The 20496-nt window shown below is 43.1% G+C and overlaps 2 protein-coding genes across 2 annotated transcripts in view; both read left to right on the top strand.

Annotated features, from left to right (window-relative positions):
* Positions 1-20496, top strand: part of CAPN5 (calpain 5) — a gene marked incomplete at its 3' end in the record, with an annotated part of 152183 nt that overhangs the window by 111340 nt on the left and 20347 nt on the right. Inside the window, 1 exon segment of the mRNA XM_073612855.1 lies at positions 19710-19918. Coding sequence (XP_073468956.1) covers positions 19710-19918 — 209 coding nt within the window.
* Positions 3487-5714, top strand: OMP (olfactory marker protein). Its single transcript, XM_073612856.1, has one exon. The coding sequence runs from the start codon at positions 3975-3977 to the stop codon at positions 4449-4451; it is 477 nt and encodes a 158-aa protein (XP_073468957.1). The 5' UTR covers positions 3487-3974; the 3' UTR covers positions 4452-5714.

Below are 20496 nucleotides of genomic sequence, written 5' to 3'. Positions count from 1 at the left end.
GTGGTATTTTTTGGTTGACCATGGGGAATGAGGAGGCCGGACAAAGGGGAGCAACTTTTTTCTAATGGGTTTATTGACAGAAATTTGAAGAACAAATCCCCATAATCCTTGAATGGAGCCTTACGCCTACCCTAGAAACGTTAGGGGTTCAACCCAGTTTATGTCAATGGGGAGTTACTCCACAGCCATCATTGGAGAAAATTTTGGCCTAAAAGATCTAAACACCTTGCAGCTGCTATCATTAGTAGGCAATTAAACATCTGGTTGGAAGGGGGTGTGTGTGTGTGGTGGGGTTCTCGGTTAGGTTTTTGTTAACATGTGGTTGTCCTTTATACAATTCCCTTTCACTTCCTAAGTAAATTTATTTGGGCAAAATTGCCATTTGCAGGCTAAGACCACCCAAAATTGCTTTCAGTAGTGGGTGAGACTTTCAGGCATTGCGTGTCTGTTTTAGAATTTTCTGAGGTTTCTGGCTCGGCAGTCTGCACCCCCACCCCTGCACGATTCAAAGGCGTTACCCTCTACATTTTTTATTCTGTGAAATAAGTGAAGAAAATATGGTTGAGTGAGACCTGGTTTGCTATGTTACATTGGTGAAGGGGGGTTGGGGAAATAGTTTGGAGACCATTTGGATTGTTGATCTCTTGGGGTCCCAGAAATATAAGCAGCTGATGGTTGAGCCAAACTGCTGGATATCAACCCAATTACAAAATATTACTTTTTGAATGGATTGCATCATCAATATTCGCCTTCAGAAGTAAATGATCACTGTTGCCAATTCTTAATTCCTTTTTTAATAAGATTGAACTGGAAATTTAAGATTTTTTCCTATAAAAGCAGTAATGAGACCTCAAGAAATCAGATTAATGTCACAATATATTATTCTCTTCTGTAGCTGAGTCATTCCATGGTCAGCTAAGGGTATTCCTCTGTACCATCTAATGAGCTTCAGAGGCACAAAGGAACTCATAACTCACAATGTATTTAAAGAGACCTCTTCATCTGTACTGCCACACAGTAGCATGTCCAGACTTAACTCCATAATTTCCATAGCATTCAAGGGCCTAAAAGGATACTGGGACAAGGTTCTTGGGCACCCAAGGTGCAAAGGCTAAAGTTCACCTTCTTTTATAAGCTGTGGACTACTTCGGCAGCATAGATTGCATTTTACCTTTTTTTTATTTCGTCCTCCTCCCCTTCTGCTGAAATGACCAAAGCGGTCAGCTCTTTTGAGTACCCCTTGGCCTGGCCCTGGGATTTGTCTGGTAATGCTTCTTTGACTAGCACAGCTCCTGGCTGTCGCCTCTTTTGCCTGGCCCTGGGGCTTAGAAAGTGTTTACCACTGCTTTGGTGCAGCTCCCAGTGTACTTTAAGCCCAGCACTGACACCATTTCTCCAGGTCTGCCTTTGTCCCTTCCAGTGTTCAGTTAATCACATAATTCATTAAAATGATGTCAACACAAACTGCATTTTGTAAATGGCCGAGCGTTGGTGGGACATGACACCAGCACTGGTGTCCATTAGAACTGGAGTATTGATGCTGAGAGGGGAGTCTATGTTGGTCAGTTGTGCAGAAGTAGCTTTACCATCTGCTATTACTAAAGAATGTGTGTTTTTATTTTATTTTTTTACATAAGAGTTTTTAATTTTAATATATTTTTTTTTCCCAAATCATCTTCCAGAACAGCTCATGAGATATGGGCACCTCTTGGACTTGTCTTTTTTTCAACCTGACTATGCTAATGTTAGAGCAAAGGCAACCAATCATTAATACATTTGGTCAACTGGCAAACTGTATCAATTTTTACAGAACCCTGTTGATCCGTATAGAAAGCAATTGGACCCTCACTGGGATTTCTTTAGTTAGATTGCCCATTGGTCAATGAAAATAATGCATTATTATTATTTTTTTTGTTTGAAAAAAAAAATTGAGATTGAACATTTGTTTGGCCACCTTTTGTGGCTGGAGGTTGCACAACAAAATCAGCACTTTAAAAGCGAACTTTATCTTACCTAAAAGGGCTGGAGTTGTACAGGGTTTGAGTAGATCAGGGCAAAACAATCTGTTAATTCAGAAAAAACTAAATCTACACTGTAAGCAATAATGCACACCTACCCTTTCAAAGCCTTAGCTTTCAATACTGTTAGAAATTGTATTTGCTTTGAATTGAGGTGTCTTCTAGCTAGTCATGTGATGGGTTATTCCTTTCTTGTCCAGTATCAGTGGTGGGCTTTCCTTTTTGATTTGGAATGATATTCCTGTAGTATTAATCAGTACACTTGGAGCCCAGGATAGTTTGATGACACGCCCCCAAGGGCGTTCTTTCATGAACAGACTGGGCTTACAAGAACAAGTTGAACAATGCAGGTAGACAGAGCAGAGCTCTGAAGGTGAGTATTTAATCAAAAACTGCAATTTTTTTATACCAGTTTGGTAATGTACTTTTGTTCTTTCTGTGGAGTTCTGATTTAACAAGCTGGGATGCCGATTTTAACATCCTGACTGAATCATGGTCACAGTGGAACAACACTAACATATGGTTAATAAAGGACAAAACTTTGGCCTAGTTCAGCCTTTCTCAACCTTTTCAACACAGAGAAACCCTGGAAATTACTTTTTCTGGTCTCAGGGAACCCCTGCTAAAAATGACACATATATATATATATATATATATATATATATATATATATATATATATATATATATATATATATATATATATATAAATATACAATTCATGATACATTAGTGCAGGGCTCAAAATTTCAAGTCATCATGAGCTACTAGCCAGGCCTTAATGGTTACTCCCCACCAGTTTCCCTACCCAACCCCTACCCTGCCCCTAATTCCACCCCTAAACACGCCCTCGTAAATTATCTCAAGAAATGGCACTTAAATGTTTTATGCAGAATTAAGTTACAATGCAGCGTGACCTGTGCACACCAATGCAGCATCGCCTGTGCCTATCATTGCAGCATGACCAGTGCAGAGGAAGAGAGAGGGTGGCCGGATCATCACAGAGCGGGGATTGCCCGCCTTAGCAGCTTACATTAGAATTACCATCCACTCATGGTCACACACAGCCTCGCCTCCTGACCTGGAGCTTGTAACAGACAGAACGCCAGTCCAATACTGGGATGTGTTGGTCTGTAACAGGCGCCAAGTCAGGAGGCGGGGCTGTGTGTGACCGCGAGCGGACGGCAATTCAAATACAAGCGGTTACAATGGGCAATCCCCGCTCTGTGATCCTGCCAGCTCGCCTGTTTGCCCCCAGTTGAAGTGAGAGTGGAGGATTGCTGGGAGAACGACTCCCATTCAACTCCGCCTGCCGGTGGTGCCCCCCCTCCCCCCGCTCAGAGGCAGCCCATGCTCGCCAGAAACAATTTTCCACTCGCGAGTGAAACATTTGAGGGCTGCATTAGTGTGATATTGGAGGGAAGAATGCTCCTTCCAATGGGAAGAAAACAAAGGTGTCAGTGGGAACTTATCTGAGAGGCAGAAATTGGTCATTGCTCAAGGAACCCCCAACAACCTCTGGAAGAAGCTTAGGGTTCCATGGAACACTGGTTGAGAAACCCTAGTCTAGTTAATGTTATAGGAGTAAAATTCATAAGCGCTATTCCAGAGAACTTTGGTCAGGCTTGCAGAGATGTACAGTAAAGGCATCTTGTTAACTGTACTATTACAGTTTCTTTTCTCCTGACATAGTTTCTAAGGTAACCTACGCCATTACTGAGTTCCCTCTAGACATGTTTACATAAGCTATTACGTGGTTCTTAAGCTGTAAATTAGGCAAGAGAGCATCCGCAAATAATCCCCAAGGAGGCCTTGCTTCAATGGAGGGGGTTGCTTAGCACTGGAGCGAGAGCGGTAGGTGAAGAGGAGAAATGCAGGTAACCACAGCATTAGTTCATACCTGCTTTGTACAACGAAAAGACCTCTTGAAGAGTTCTCCTTGAAAAGTCTGAAGACTATGGCCTCAGAGAAATCAGAAATCGAGCTCCCCTTCACTGAAGACATGCAACTTACCAAGTACATGCGTATACGTGCCCACAGCCTCCAGCAAAACAATGCCAAGCCCCAAGATGGTGAAAAAGTATTGAAAGCCAATGAATATATCTACCGCCTGGACTTCAGTAAGCAGAGACTTCAATTTTTATGGTGGAACGTTCACCTTAAATCAGCCGGCAAGGTGGTCATCACGGGGACTTCCCAGCACTGGACACCAGACCTCACCAACCTCATGAATCGCCAGCTCCTTGACCCATCGGCCATCTTCTGGATGGAAGCAGGACAGACTGAGGTTGAGTGCAATGAAGCAGATGCCCAAGAATTCGGGGAAAGGTTGTGTGAGCTAGCCAAAATTCGAAAGGTCATGTACTTCGTCCTCACCTTCTTAGATGGGGCCGAACCTTCCAATGTCCAATGTTCTGTTAGCTTCAAAGCCTGAAAAGACTTGTATATATTTTGGTTCTATACAAAGGCTCGAGAAGAACTGTCATATGGTTGGTTAACTATTAAGTTGTACATTCTTTTTGTTTGGTGTAATCCATTTCATTTCTACAATATATTTTTATTGCCAAATTCTTAGTCTGTAGAAAACAATTCAACTTTGTAACTACTTTTGGATGTGTTAAAGCTAAAGTGGCAATCATTGTGCATCACAGTCGCCATGATGTGATGACACTATGACAAAAGTTGAGTTATAGTTTCATTAGCTACATATATCTGTGTACAGATCCAACTAACCAAAAAAAAAATCAAAAAGCTTAAGTTGAAGCATTTACCCAAATTTGAAAGTTAAATAAATGTTGACGTTTCTTCAGAAATACCTGATTTTCTGTCACCGTAAAGTCATAAATGTAAGATTATTATTTAATTTTTTTTTTTTATGGGTGCTCCAATAGTTTTGTTAGATTATTTTGTATTTCATATGATTCTTTAGTGAACTAACCATATGAGAAAGAGGAAAAGAAAGTTTAACTGTTCATTTAAGTGTGTGTGTAAACTCCAAAAATGAACATCTCTTATTTGCTTTCTTTTGGTACATTGGTCTACAGAACGATGTTATGGGGAAGAGACAAGGAAATATTCAGTAGTTCTGCCGAGGGTGACAACTCATCTTTACCATGGATACAGTACAGTCAGTGAATGTTGTCACCTTAGAACAGGAAGTGCATTCATGTAGGGTCACCAGTTAAAAATGGAGACCGTTAAAAAAAAAAAAAATAAAATAATAATGCAGCGGCCATCTAAGTTAATATGAAGTATCACATTTATGTTCTTGGGTTTAGATACCCTTTGGTGTTCTTCTGTATCACACAAGGTACCTTTTTTTTTTTTTTTTTTTTCTTATTTCCCAGACCTTGAATAACTGAAACCTAGGAAGGATTATTTATCACGTATGTATTGTGTAGTGTAAGCGGGCCCCCTTGTGAAGTAACCTATAGTGACAAATCAAACAGTCAAGATTGCACAACTTTGCATCCACATATCTGTGGTTTTATCTTCATCTGTTAACCTTAATTTCCAATCGGCGAGTTCCTTTTGATTAACTTTTTTGGCAGTTTACCTATTTGGCTGTTTTGCTGTGAAGTTGCTTTTTTTTAATTTTTTTTTTATTTCTTCCACAAATATGCCACGTGTGTACTCTGTTATCATAATTTAAAATGTTTCTGCTTCATCTAAAATATATTTATATATAAACTTATCCCGTGGTTATTAATAAAGAGCTTTAAATTTTCTCTCATATGTCATTGTTCTATTTATTTTTTATTTTTTTTATCTGTTCAGTTTTGTCATTAGAAACAGATAAGGCATTCCTTATTAATTGTTGCTTACATTATTTGTTATAATTATCACAGTCCTAAGCTGGCCATACACTGCTGGAACTTCAACCAATTCCTGGTAAACTGGCCGAATTTTAAAGTGGGGGTGGCGCTGTTGGCACCAGATGGCTTAACAAAAGTCGCTTTAAAAATTGACTGAGGGGGGTGGAAATATGATGCCTGAACAATGACTGCATGCAGGGTCAGGACAAGGGGTGGGCAGAAGGGGTGGCTGCCCTGGGCACTGTGGTGGTGGTGGGTGGTGCCATAAGGAGATTGCTGGGCAGGGGATTTGTGTGTTGGAAGGGGGGGTCGCAGGGGGTAAGTATTCTAGAAGGAGACTTCCTTTTTTTTTTTTTTTTGTGGGGGGGGGGTGGTTTAAGGGGTATTATTAAAGGGGTATTATTAAAGGGGTATTATTAAAGGGGTATTATTAAAGGGGTATTATTAAAGGGGTATTGATGTTGGGAAGGGGATGGGGGGAAGAAGATTTGTGCTAGGAGGGGGGAATTGGAGGAATCTGTGATGGGAGGGGGGCATTTGAAGTGGGGTTAGAAGATGTATACTAGGAGGGCAAATTGTCAGGGTATAGGAGTTTGTGCTGAGAGAGGGGATTTCAACAGGGGGGCAGATTTGTACTAGTAGGGGGGAAAATTTGCTTAGGGGGGTAAGCATGCAGCATATTGCTCAGTGATTTTTGTGGGGGGATTTTTGCTGACACATAATGCTTGTACATCTTTGCGGGGGGAGGGGGGGAGCCGTTTGGCATGTTTTGCCCTGAGCTCTAGATGACCTTGTCCCGGCACTGACTGCACCTTATCAGATGCTGTTTGGGTATTCAGGCAGCTGGGTGTCAAGGCTGCCTGAATAAATAGTTGAGATGGAGGAATCCACACTAAGCAGAGGCGGCTAACAGAATACCTGAATGGTGGCCACAGGTGAAAGGGTGCTGACAGGGCCACCCAAAAGCAAATTTTGGCCAGTTCATCTGAAAGCTTGGAACCAGATGAAATTCGCTTAGTGTATAGCCAGTTGAATATAATTATTATTATTTCAGGTACTTGTATAGCGCCGTCAATTTACACAGCGCTTTACATATACATTGTACATTCACCTCAGTCCCTGCCCTCAAGGAGCTTACACTCTAAGGTCCCTAACTCGCATTCATACATACTAGGGCCAATTTAGACAGGATCTGATTGACCTACCAGCATGTCTTTGGAGTGTGGGAGGAAACTGGAGTACCCAGAGGAAACCCACGCAGGCACAGGGAGAACATGCAAACTCCAGGCAGATGGTGTCGTGGTCGGGATTCAAACCAGCGACCCTTTTTGCTGCTAGGTGAAAGTGCTATCCACTACACCATAATGAAGATGCGTTAACATTTCTGTTCGGTTGGGAAGATTTTCCTTCACTTTCTGCCCCTGTAACACCAGGATGGGAAATTGGCTGCTTAGTTGTAACCCTTGCTTCAAAATGTGCTTTTGCACCCATTGGAGATATTTTTTTTATAATCTGTTGGCCTGACGTGTGAAGTGAAGGTAAAACTCCCTAACAGAGATACAGATGGCAATAAAAACCCTTCTCTGTCTTATTTGGGTATAATATTGGGTTGGTACAGTGTTGGCCAGAACTGCATTAGAGGAATCACCAGCAGGAGGAACGAGGCCCTGATAACTCTATAGATCTTTAGTCGTCATCAGTGAGCACTTGCAAGAGGAAGGAGGTCCCAATTCTCCTGAATAGATCCTTAGTTATCAGTAGAAGGAAGGAGGTCCTGATTCTCCTATATAGATCTTTAGTGATCACTAGAGGGATCGCCAGCACGAGGAAGGAGGTCCTGATTCCTCGATATATATCTCTCATTTGACCTCATTTCGAATACGGTGTTCAGTTCTGGAGACCTGACTTACAAAACAAAATATTGATAAGATAGAACAAGCTCAGAGATGGGCAACAAAAAAGGTTTTATCCCTCAGACCCTTCACCATATCAGGAGAGACTGCAGGGACTTAATAAATGGTCTTAAGAAAAGAAATGAAAATGGGAACATGACGGAAACTTTTATATACAAGGGTGTGAATAAGGTACAGGAGGACAGTATTTCCAATATGAAGCCAAGATCAACAACATGGGGACAGGACCTCAAACTAGCAGGAAAAAAAAAGTTCAAAACTAACCTTAGAAGGTATTATTTTAAGAAGATTATCTGGTGCTGTAAACAAACAGACTTCCAGCAGAGGTAATGAGTCAGTCAATGTGAATTTAAAAATTTAAATATATATATTTAGAATAATTAAAAAGTCAACAAAAAAAGACAAAACAAATCTAAAAATTGGACAACTCGATGGATTGTGTATTTTGCAGTAACTCCTTCTTCCTTCTTTATTTTGGGTCAGATAAAAAAAAAAAAAAATGTTAACTTAAAGCTCGGTGACCTACACCATCAACCATAGCCAAAGTACAAAACAAAGAGACTTGGTACCTAGCTAATGAAAAAATGGTAGCCATACTGGTGGAGATTTAGGAGTCTCCAAAAAGCTTGGAACCCAAAGATAACTTTTCTATATTTTTAAACGTTCTATATTGAATATTTAACAGACGCTTGCTACAATATTTCCTGGATGTTCGAGGGATTTAGGGTATTTTTCCAGCTGCCGGATCCTTGTCTCCCTTGTTGCCTTTTCTTTATATCTTCTCCTTTTGCTTCCTTGTCCTAAGATACTCTTCTGTAGCTTTTGGTACTTATCAAGATAATGACTTGGCAGTTGGGTTGCCCCAATAACATGTTAATGTACCATATATATGGGTGATCTGACTGATATGGCTTTGGGCAATAATGTTTCTGATCTATGACTGTACCCTTGGTCTTTCTGTATTCAGCTATTGTTTTGCAACATGAAAAACTTCAAGAAATATATTTATTAAAATAAAAAAAATATCTATCTGTAGTTTAGTTTTTTAAATGCCGAAGACGTTGGGTTTGGAAATCTGTCTGAACTTCCTCTCCATCAGCAGGAGGGAGGTTCAGATGCATTGCACAGTATTCTGCTGGTGTCTGAACCAGTGTTGGCAGTGCCAGATGAGCATCCCTGTAATTTTAGAAGTTTTACTTGACCCCGCAGTAGGTAGAGTGGTAGTTTTCAGCATAAATATGCCGTTATACGGCATTTTTGCACAGAACTGTGACATCTCCGTAATAATACTTTAGTAGTAATGCATCATTGACCTAAAGTTAGATTTATGGATTAAAATTACTCTTGGAGGGGATGATAAGGGACTATATACAAGATTTTAGTAATAAGAACGATATCATTAGCAGTAATCAGCATGGATTCATGAAGAATCGTTCTTGCCAAACCAATCTATTAACCTTCTATGAGGAGGTGAGTTGCCATCTAGATAAAGGAAGGCCCGTAGATGTGGTGTATCTGGATTTTGCAAAAGCATTTGACACAGTTCCCCATAAACGTTTACTGTACAAAGTAAAGTCCGTTGGCATGGACCATAGGGTGAGTACATGGATTGAAAACTGGCTACAAGGGCGAGTTCAGAGGGTGGTGATAAATGGGGAGTACTCGGAATGGTCAGGGGTGGGTAGTGGGGTTCCCCAGGGTTCTGTGCTGGGACCAATCCTATTTAATTTGTTCATAAACGACCTGGAGGATGGGATAAACAGTTCAATCTCTGTATTTGCTGACGATACTAAGCTAAGCAGGGCAATAACTTCTCTGCAGGATGTGGAAATCTTGCAAAAAGACCTGAACAAATTAATGGGGTGGGCGACTACATGGCAAATGAGGTTCAATGTAGAAAAATGCAAAATAATGCATTTGGGTGGCAAAAATATGAATGCAATCTATACACTGGGGGGAGAACCTCTGGGGGAATCTAGGATGGAAAAGGACCTGGGGGTCCTAGTAGATGATAGGCTCAGCAATGGCATGCAATGCCAAGCTGCTGCTAATAAAGCAAACAGAATATTGGCATGCATTAAAAGGGGGATCAACTCCAGAGATAAAACGATAATTCTCCCTCTCTACAAGACTCTGGTCCGGCCGCACCTGGAGTATGCTGTCCAGTTCTGGGCACCAGTCCTCAGGAGGGATGTACTGGAAATGGAGCGAGTACAAAGAAGGGCAACAAAGCTAATAAAGGGTCTGGAGGATCTTAGTTATGAGGAAAGGTTGCGAGCACTGAACTTATTCTCTCTGGAGAAGAGACGCTTGAGAGGGGATATGATTTCAATTTACAAATACTGTACTGGTGACCCCACAATAGGGATAAAACTTTTTCGCAGAAGAGAGTTTAATAAGACTCGTGGCCACTCATTACAATTAGAAGAAAAGAGGTTTAACCTTAAACTACGTAGAGAGTTCTTTACTGTAAGAGCGGCAAGGATGTGGAATTCCCTTCCACAGGCGGTGGTCTCAGCGGGGAGCATTGATAGCTTCAAGAAACTATTAGATAATCACCTGAATGACCACAATATACAGGGATATGTAATGTAATACTGACACATAATCACACATATAGGTTGGACTTGATGGACTTGTGTCTTTTTTCAACCTCACCTACTATGTAACTATGTAACTTACAAAGCCATCCACAACCTGGCCCCCAGCTACATCTCTAAGCTAGTCACAAAATACCAGCCTAATCGTAACATTAGGGTATAGGGTTAGTCTTTAAATGAAGACAAAATGCCAACTTGGGGCTTTCATTGATTTGCACATTGCAATCTGTGAACAGGATACGCGAGCAGAGGGTAAACGGAGGGTAAAAGTACTCTTACCGTGTTTTCCCGAAAATAAGACCGGGTCTTATATTATTAACACAAAACACACTAGGGCTTATTTTCAGGGGATGTCTTATTTATGGTATGTACAATATTGTACATTTATTCAAATACAGTCATGTCATCTTCTTGAATGAAAAAAAATATATATCCTGATCCTTTAATGCAGGATAGACAGCACAGTGCTTGTGCTGTGTCATTTACCCCTCTCTGTGTTCTAAAAAAAACCTATAATAATAAAACTTTTTTAAAAAAGTTCCTGTGTCCCGTCTTCTCTTTCACTGTCAGCTCAGGCATGAAATTTTGTAGTCCCAAAACCTGGTTTAAAGTCCTTGTAAAATTATGTAATCTGTTCTGTAAGAAGATTATATAATGTGTAGTGTGTCTTTGTGTAACTTTTATTGTGGAAAACCCCTTATTTACAGTGCTCTTGGCGCTCACGTGACCCGCCAGAGCTCTTCTTCCCCGCTCTGACTACTGCAGAGAGAGAGAGAGAGGCTGAGATCCCTGCTGACGTCAGCTATGCTCCAAGCACTGCAGAGGGAGAGGCCACGCTCCAAGCACTGCAAAGGGAGAGGCCACTGACGTCAGCCGAGAGGGGAATATCTCCAGCGGGTCCCATGAGCGGCCAGCGGCACTGTAAATAAGGTATTTTCCACAATACAGTTACACAAGGAGACGCACTGGGCATTAAATTTATCTTTTTTCGAAACTGATTACATGTTTTTACAAGGACTTTAACTAGGGCTTATTTTCGGGGTAGGGCTTATATTGCAGCCATCCCCAAAAATCACGCTAGGTTTTATTTTGGGGGGGAATCAGGGTAGATAATAAGCTCGCAGGAGCAGGGCCCTTCTAACCCTCTTGAATTGAATTTATATTGTTGGTGTATTATCTCCCTTTATATTGTAAAGTGCTGCACAAACTGTTGGCACTATATAAATCATGTATAATAATAATAATAATAATAATAATCATCTTCAACATTCCTTGTCCAATGAGCAGGCTGGAGGGGAAGAGGTGACATAAGAAAGCAGAAATTCAGCAGCCAATTTTTCCTGTAGTCACCCATCAGATGGGGTTTACCAAAATTGTGATTTCAGAATGGGGAGGGCGTTAAACTGTACTTACAGGAATGCTTGCAGCTATAGTGCTAGCAATGCATATGTCATTTTTCAACCACAAAACCGATCCAAGAAACCCATGAACATGTGGCTTTAATAAAAATAACATTGTTGGCACGTTGCCTTAATAATTTCTGCCATTTATGCAATTAAAGGAAGTTGAGGTTGCCTGGAGTTAAAGATCCTTAGATTATTATGTTTTCATCATTCGGTATAGGCTTAGATTGTACAAAAATATTGTAACGTGTGTGTGTGTGTACAGCTTCAGTGTTGCACTCGGTTCAATAATTAACCTATAAGATTTTATGTGTATATAGCATGTTTTATACATTTTATTTACCAAAGCCTGTATTTTACAAAGCCGCAATTGTATAAACAATCCAAAGCCCTCAGACCAGTGCTGGGTGCCGCAAGCTTAAATGTGACGTCATCAGCACCAGCAGACTCTGGCTCCTTTCACTCTGTCGGACCGCTCAGGTCCGCCTGTCAGTTTTGTCGGCGGACCTGCAGGGGCGCTCCATGTTAGTGTATGGAGCGACGGATGTCAGCGGTGACATGTCCGCTGACATCCGACCCGGTCCGATCCGCTAAAATCAGATGGATGGCCCTACGTTCACATCCAACCCTATCGGTTCGGATGAGATCTGATGAACAGGGACATGCTGTCCGTTTTTGTCCGATCTCTCCATAGGCAGCAGCGGCATTGGACAAGCCCCTCCCTGCTCAGTGAGCAGAGAGGGACCTGTCACCTGCTGGCTCAGCGGAGATCAACGGAGAGATCTCCTGCTGAGCTGGTGGACTCCGTGGCAGCGGATCCGCCTGGTGTGTATGAAGCCTTTAGAGCTATCACTCAAGTGACACTCTATAGCACCGTTTCTCAACTTTTTAACCCCAGAGTGCTCCTTGCATTGGTAATCAGTGGGAGGAATATCTCATGCATTGGTCATCCAGTGGGAGGAATGACCCTTACATTGGTCATCCAGTGGGAGGAATGACCCTTGCATTGGTCACCCGGTGGGAGGAATGACCCTTGCATTGGTCACCCGGTGGGAGGAATGACCCTTGCATTGGTCACCCGGTGGGAGGAATGACCCTTGCATTGGTCACCCGGTGGGAGGAATGACCCTTGCATTGGTCACCCGGTGGGAGGAATGACCCTTGCATTGGTCACCCGGTGGGAGGAATGACCCTTGCATTGGTCACCCGGTGGGAGGAATGACCCTTGCATTGGTCACCCGGTGGGAGGAATGACCCTTGCATTGGTCACCCGGTGGGAGGAATGACCCTTGCATTGGTCAACCGGTAGGAGGAATGACCCTTGCATTGGTCACCCGGTGGGAGGAATGACCCTTGCATTGGTCACCCGGTGGGAGGAATGACCCTTGCATTGGTCACCCGGTGGGAGGAATGACCCTTGCATTGGTCACCCAAGTGGGAGGAATGACCCTTGCATTGGTCACCCAAGTGGGAGGAATGACCCTTGCATTGGTCACCCAAGTGGGAGGAATGACCCTTGCATTGGTCACCCAAGTGGGAGGAATGACCCTTGCATTGGTCACCCAAGTGGGAGGAATGACCCTTGCATTGGTCACCCAAGTGGGAGGAATGACCCTTGCATTGGTCACCCAAGTGGGAGGAATGACCCTTGCATTGGTCACCCAAGTGGGAGGAATGACCCTTGCATTGGTCACCCAAGTGGGAGGAATGACCCTTGCATTGGTCACCCAAGTGGGAGAAATGACCCTTGCATTGGTCATCAGGAGGTCAATCAGCCAAAGCTCAAGGCATCTCTCTCAAACTCTGGAGGACCCCCAAGGTTTCAGGAAACCCTGGTTGAGAACGCTTCTCTGTAGTATTCCCCTTTTGCTCCTCCCCGGCAGCTAAATAAATGGTCCATGTAGGTGAAGAGAGGAGTGGAGGAGCAGGGCTAGCACAAACAGCAATTAGACACTGCCAAAGAGAGACATGCAAAAAAGGACAGGGGGCTGTGCTAGGAAATTCACTTCTCCTGAGTAGTCATAAATTCTACCAACCTCAACGACATCTGTTTTGCAAGTGAAAAATGCATTTTTTTTCCGGAGAGCAGAGACACTGCATTTAATCATTTAAAATACTGGATTTTTCTGGCTTTTCCCTGCAACTTCCTAAGTTGGTGCCAGGGTCTGTATAACACTCTGTGACTTGTAAATCCACCTATTCAGCTTGTTCTGAGAGTTAACCCCTGCCCTGCCAGGTGGCTCCAGGTAGACCTGCCCTTGGGGGTAGGCTTCCATCCATTGATGCTGATTAATGAATGAGTTGTATCATGTCAGGAGGCAGATGTGGTTGTCTTCAGGGGCTGTATTGCATCCTCCAGCTGGGAGTAACAAGCTGTGTCACTGATCATCTGCGCAGGAAGCGGCAGATCCGGTACATATGGCAACGTGCCAATTCATAAACAAGGCATTTGTCATGAATAATAACACTGTCATCTGTAACTGCAGACTTAAGGGCAGGTTATATTTGTGTGTGGCTTTGCAGTCCTGCCAAACTCCGATAGGAAGAGTTCCCCTGATATAAAAGCAGTTTAGATATTTGTAATTACAGTCCCTTTATTGTTATTATAGTCCCCAAGACATATAAAGGCCTGTCACCTCCCCCCCCTTTTTTTTTTTTCCATTTTTAAAAAAATCAAATCTACCCCCCTGCCAAACCCAACCTTTTCTCACACCTGAGATGTCATCAGTCTGCTGCAGGCAGGAGGAAGAATTTCCTCAGTCTTCTCTTCCCCCAGTGATCATACTGTACAATGCAGCTTTGTAGAAAGTCGCATGAAGACAGGTGCAGTCTACTTCCTCCACTGCAGGTGGCGCTCATCTGTAGCGGTCTTGTAGCTGCAGCGGAACACCATTCCTCTATGGTTTCCTAGGTCACTGGGGACACAATCTAGTTGGATGAAGCCACCCCATGTGACACTGGCAGCCATCTTGGATCAGGCAGAGCGTATTTAAGGCCCTGGCTCCCAGGCTTTGTGCGCTTTTGCGAGTTGATAGAGTAGGGACAGGAACCCCTCCTGTTAGGGACAGCACTATTTGTAGGGAAAGGTTCCTGAGGAGGGAAAGCACAGGGTCTCAACTATTTTTGGGCATCATCCTGTTTGGGATTAAGATAGCCAGGCTGCATTCTGATCTTAACTGATACTGTCAGTCTGGCTAATGCTTGCTCTCTTCTCATTACTGGAGACCGTGAGTGTGCCCTGTTGGGCAGCCTTTCCACTTGTTTTTTTTGTGAACTGTTGTGGTGCTGTTTCAATATATTTATATTTTATATTTATTTATATACGTTTTTTTCATTGCACCTGTGTGAATTGTCGCTGCACCTCACCTACAGGCATGCAAGGCCAAACCCACCTAAACTATCCTGCCGTGAAGCTGTCAAAGCTCACAGGCACCAGGGACATTTCCTGCCCCTTAGCCACATATATGCAAGGGGGCCTGTATACATGCCGCTGCAGGGCAGGAAATGCCTCCGCTGCCTATGTTTGGCTGTTGGCTTTGACCGCTTCCCGGTAGGAGAGCTCAGGCGGGTTCAGGCCCATGTCTGCACACACCTAGGCAGCTAGTCACAAGACGAGGAGCTGCTGCAGGAGCTGATCTTCATCAAACAATTTCAAAATCGCCAATAACTTCGTATCGGAAGATCAGAAACATTGGGGGGGGGATTTACTGTACTAAAAACTGAAACCTGCAATCTGGAGCAGCTCTGCATAGAAACCAATCGGCTTCCAGGTTTTAGTGTCAAAGCTTAAGTGAACAAGCTGAAGTTAGAAGCTGATTGGCTATAATGCACAGCTGCTCCAGTTTTGGTAAATCCCCCCCCCCCCCATATGAATTTTGTTTGCTGCAAGCTTGTTTCAGGCCAGTGCCTTAGGAAGTTTTAAGGTCCGAGACAGCCAGGCAACTCGTTTTCAAATCCAGGGGATCATTGGCAGGTTTGTCACACTAACCGGTCAGCAGGTACTGCTCATATCCAGCACAGCTCAAGAAAGCTTACTTCCTTTTGCACTTTTTTCCTTATAGAAACAACTAGGAGTATTAGAACCCAGCTTAAGATGGAGCAATCACAGTGATAAATAGAGCAGCTGCATGGTTGCGGACGCTCCATTAATCAGCTCTCGGCAGGCTGTATAGCCAGGGGATGTACAAACTCACTCTGGCAGGGAACAGATGTTGGTCAGTCCAGGTTTGATGTAGACGTATGATTTCTGAGCAGAAATCTGTGTATTGTACTGACCTGAAGGCAACTTTGCTTATCGTTTACCAATCTTGTTCCTGATTCCTGCAGAACAGTCATCGTGTACTCCATATATTGTGGAATGGATAGATGGTTACCATAGAAAAAGCTTATAAATCAGGTGTAGGAACATATGTGGCATAGATTGACAAATTTGGAAGGTTTTCTACCATCCACAGCAGTGGCAGCTGGTGGTCGGTCACCAGCCCCGCACTTACCCCATCTAGGTCGTGGGCAGCGCTTCCTCCAGGCCGCAGCTTCACCCTGCGTCTTGTTTCCTCCTCAGCTTCAGTGGCTTCCCCTGCATCTCCTCCCTCCCTCCTCGACGGCTAATAGGATCGCTTCTCCATTCGGCCAATCAGGTGACTGGTCTCGTGGCCGGCAGGAGATTTAGGAAGACTTTAGGGGATATGCATTCGCTATTGTCATACAATTGGGTGGGCTTGCGTGCAGTGCTCTGCGTCCCGAGCCCTCCCTTTTTTTAAGGCAATTAGCGCGTCAAGCTCTAATCAACTGCTTCTAAAAAAAGAAAAAAAACAAACAAACATTGGAATCCATGTGTCCGGCGCTCCGCATGTAGATTAGGGGCTGGGTGCATGGTTTGGGGGGGGGGGCCGCCACTGATCCCCAGTCTGCAGCCAAACAATTGAAACTGGTGGACTCTGTATGCTGTGCTCTGTTGCATAGCTAAGCTCCACTCTGTACCCTGTGCTATAGATTAGATAACTCATCTCAGTTCTACTCTGTATGCTGTGCTGTATGTTACATAACTCAAGTCAGCTCCAATCTTACAATAATGACCTGTTAGGGATCACCCCTTCTTCCCACAATGCAGCATTGAGTGTCTGAATGACCAATCGCCAGTTTCTACCGATGTCACATAGGGGCGGTGGGAGAGTCCTTGGCTCTGTGTAGGTAGCAGGGAAGGGTGGACAGGTAAATTAACCCCATCGATGTGTATCAAGGTGAAAGGTTTGATATAGTTGGTTCCTGATGGATGTACCCCACTGTCTGGTGGGAGTTCAGGAGTTCTTAAGGTCCTTGGTGCCACGGTTGACATATGTTGTATATGCACCTTTTATATCTAAATGGAGGAAAAGGAGACCATCACTTAAGGGGGAGATCTTAATGCCGGGATTTACAGCATTGGAAAGGATGTGCTTTCCAATGTGATCTAGCGTGCATTAGGAGGAGGAAGCCATTCCAGGTTATAACCTACTGTGCGGGGTGAATGTAATTATGGAACATCCGTGATCTGAGCACTTAAGGGCTGGTGAAAATTTTGCTTATGCTACACTTTTGAGGCATAGCGTTGTAAAGAGGTTTAAAAGCAGTCTCCCCTGATCTCCATTAATGACACTTTAGTGGTAATCAATGTTCACTACTGTATATGACTGATCCTCCACTGGGATACTGTGGACATTTCTATGAAATATACTTTGTTACAAGACATTATGACCACGCTGAAGGATGTTCTACTAAAATAGAACTGTGATGATAAATTGTGCTCATTTTAATAGCATTTTAGAGAATAGGTCCTGATTATCATGGGGCATTTCAGACTTTCTCAGCCTAATTGCCGTATTGGGTCAACAACTTCATGAGCATCCCCTTTGTGTATAAACAGTTATAGAGGGGGTAATTCTGCACCAGCACTGACAGCTTCTTCAGGGTTGGATCGAATCCAAGCTCGTTCCTCCTTTTGAGGTTGCCAGGGGTTTCTTGAGCAGTGATCAATGGGGAGCTGATCTCCTACCTACCCTAGCCACTAATGCAAGGGTCTATACTGACCATTAATGTTAGGAGACGCCAACATTTATGGACTGGCACCAACAACTTCCTCTTGAGGTTAGGCAAACATAAGCTCATTCCTCCTCTTGAGGTTGCAAGGGGTCCCTTGAGTAGTGATCAATGGGGAGCTCATCTCCTACAGCTAGTCACTAGTGCAAGAGGGCCCATTTACACTGACCAGTAATGTTAGGGGACACCAACTTTTTTTGGACTGGCACCAACAGCTTCTTTCTAGGTATGGTCCGAATCCAAGCTCATTCCCCTTCTTGAGGTTGCAAGGGGTTCCTTGAGCAGTAACTAATGAGGAGCTGATCCCCTACCACTAGTTACTAGTGCAAGGGGGCCCATCTACACTGACTATTATTGTTAGGGGACACCAACATTTGGACTGGCACCGACTTCTTCCTTGCAGGTATGGACTGAACCTTAGCTCATTCCTTCTCTTCAGGTTACCATGAGTTCCTTGAGCAGTGACGAATGGGGAGCTGATCTCCTACCTACGCTAGCCACTAGTGTAAGGAGGCCCATCTACACTGACCATTAATGTTAGGAGACACCAACATTTTTAGGCCTTGTTTACACTTGCAGTTGGGATTGGGGGTGGTAAAACAAGTAGCGGAGCCATGTCTTTACTGCCCCCTCCCAACTTCTCCCCGTTAAGCTGCAAAGGCAGTGAACAAGGGTGTACACATGCTGTGGCCACGATGCTTTGCATCTCCTTACCATGCCTGGAAGTTCTGCCCACCAAATGCGACCAAATGCAAGTGGCTGCGGCATGATGGTGCTGGAGACACACCTCCTCAAGGCCTGTCAAACATTCACTGAAGTGTGATCCACCACAGAGGGCTAATGCTAGTGTAAACTAGTAGACACGTGCAATTCGTTTCCTTCCGAATTCGTTTTTTAACAAATTTTTGACAAATTTCGTTCCAAGTTTTTCAAATTCGGAATTTCGAAAATAAGTATGAAAATCTGAAATAATAACTAACTAGTAATGTATATTAAATTATAGGTATTGGAATTTCCTTTCAAATTTGGCTGTTAGTGAACGTAATGCGTACGAATTTATCCGAAGTAACGAATTATCTGAAATAACGAATGCCGTACCAAAACGAATGGAACGGAACGAACTAATAAAAATAAATAACAATAATAATAATAATAATAAAACCTTCTTATTATTTATTATTAATTTGTTTCATTCCATTTGTTTAGATGCAGCATTCGTTATTTCGGATAATTCGTAACTTCAGATAGATTTGTATTCGTTACGTTCGCAAACATCCAAATTTAAAAGGAAATTCCAATACCTATAATTTAATAGTTATTATTGGTTATTTCGAATTTTACTGATTTTTCTTTTCTTTTTTTTTTCGAATTCTTGAAAAAAGCAAAAAAACAAATGAAACGAGAACGAACACATTTTGTTGTCAGTGCACATGTCTAAAAACTAGCCCTCAGTGTCTACGTTTCTTGTCTGTTATTATTCATTTAATTTTTAAACTGCATCAGAGCAATATTAGGTTCTCTTCTGACAAAGGGCTGTGTGGTCTGGCACATATCTCAGGACTGGATAGACAGAAATTCACCTTTTGGCAGGTGAAACTCCTTCCTTTTTGTGTGTGTGTGTATATGTGTATATATATATATATATATATATATATATATATATATATATATATATATATATATATATATATATTTATTATTATTATTATTATTATTATTATTATTATTATGACCGTCCTGTGCAGCATTTTGGGTCGATTACTGAAAACGCGTTAATAAATAATGGCACTATCATTGGCATCTCAGCGGCCATTTTGTTCCTCCTGTAAGTTTGTTGTGCAGTTGCTGCATGTGTTAACCTCCTGTCCTCCTTTTGTGTGACGCAGGTGATTCCCAACTGGAAGGAACAGGAATGGAGCACGGAAAAGCCTGAAAACTACGCCGGGATCTTTCACTTCAATTTCTGGCGGTTTGGGGAGTGGGTAGACGTAGTGATCGATGACAGACTCCCGACGATCAACAATCAGCTCATCTACTGCCATTCCAATGAGAAGAACGAGCTGTGGTGTGCGTTGGTGGAGAAGGCTTATGCCAAGTACGTAGCGGCCCCAGTGCTTTTCTCTTATAGGTCCATCACTACAATATTCTACTGTACTGTATGTACCTACACGTGGAGGAAGTCCATGGTAAGGTGATGAAAATGTCTGTTGGGCTTAGTTCACACGGGATGTACTACAGTGTACTCCCATGCAACGCTGTGTTTGCGCACAGGGAAAGTCACAGGAGTTCCATGCATTCTCGTGTAGGCAGTCCCTTTTGGTGTCTGCCACTGCTCCCAATTTGACTGATCTGTGTGGGTGCGCGTCCCCAAACTCTCACTCACACGGTGTTTTGGACCATTTCCCAGTGCAGCTGCTGCATCCCAATTGACATCAATGGGACTGCCTGTACTGGGGATGGTTATTACTATTATACAGGGTTTATATAGCGCCAGCAGTTGGCACGCCACTTTACAATATAAAGGGTGTCAATACAATTACAATACAGTTCAATACAGCAGGAATAAGAGGAGCTTACATTCTAGGGAGGGGAAGGTGGTACGAATAGCTACGGGAGATGATCTGATGGGGGTGACCCAAGTATAGTTTTTAGGTGGAGGTGGGGTAGGCTTCC

This window comes from Aquarana catesbeiana, linkage group LG02 (genome assembly GCF_042186555.1).
Source record: "Aquarana catesbeiana isolate 2022-GZ linkage group LG02, ASM4218655v1, whole genome shotgun sequence".
Lineage (NCBI taxonomy): Eukaryota > Metazoa > Chordata > Amphibia > Anura > Ranidae > Aquarana > Aquarana catesbeiana.
The sequence above is the reverse complement of the archived record's forward strand: the minus strand, read 5'-3'. Positions and strand labels throughout refer to the sequence as shown.

Bases quoted from the DNA above. Each gene is read 5' to 3' on its own strand.
- OMP (XM_073612856.1), top strand. From the start codon at position 3,975: ATGGCCTCAGAGAAATCAGAAATCGAGCTCCCCTTCACTGAAGACATG.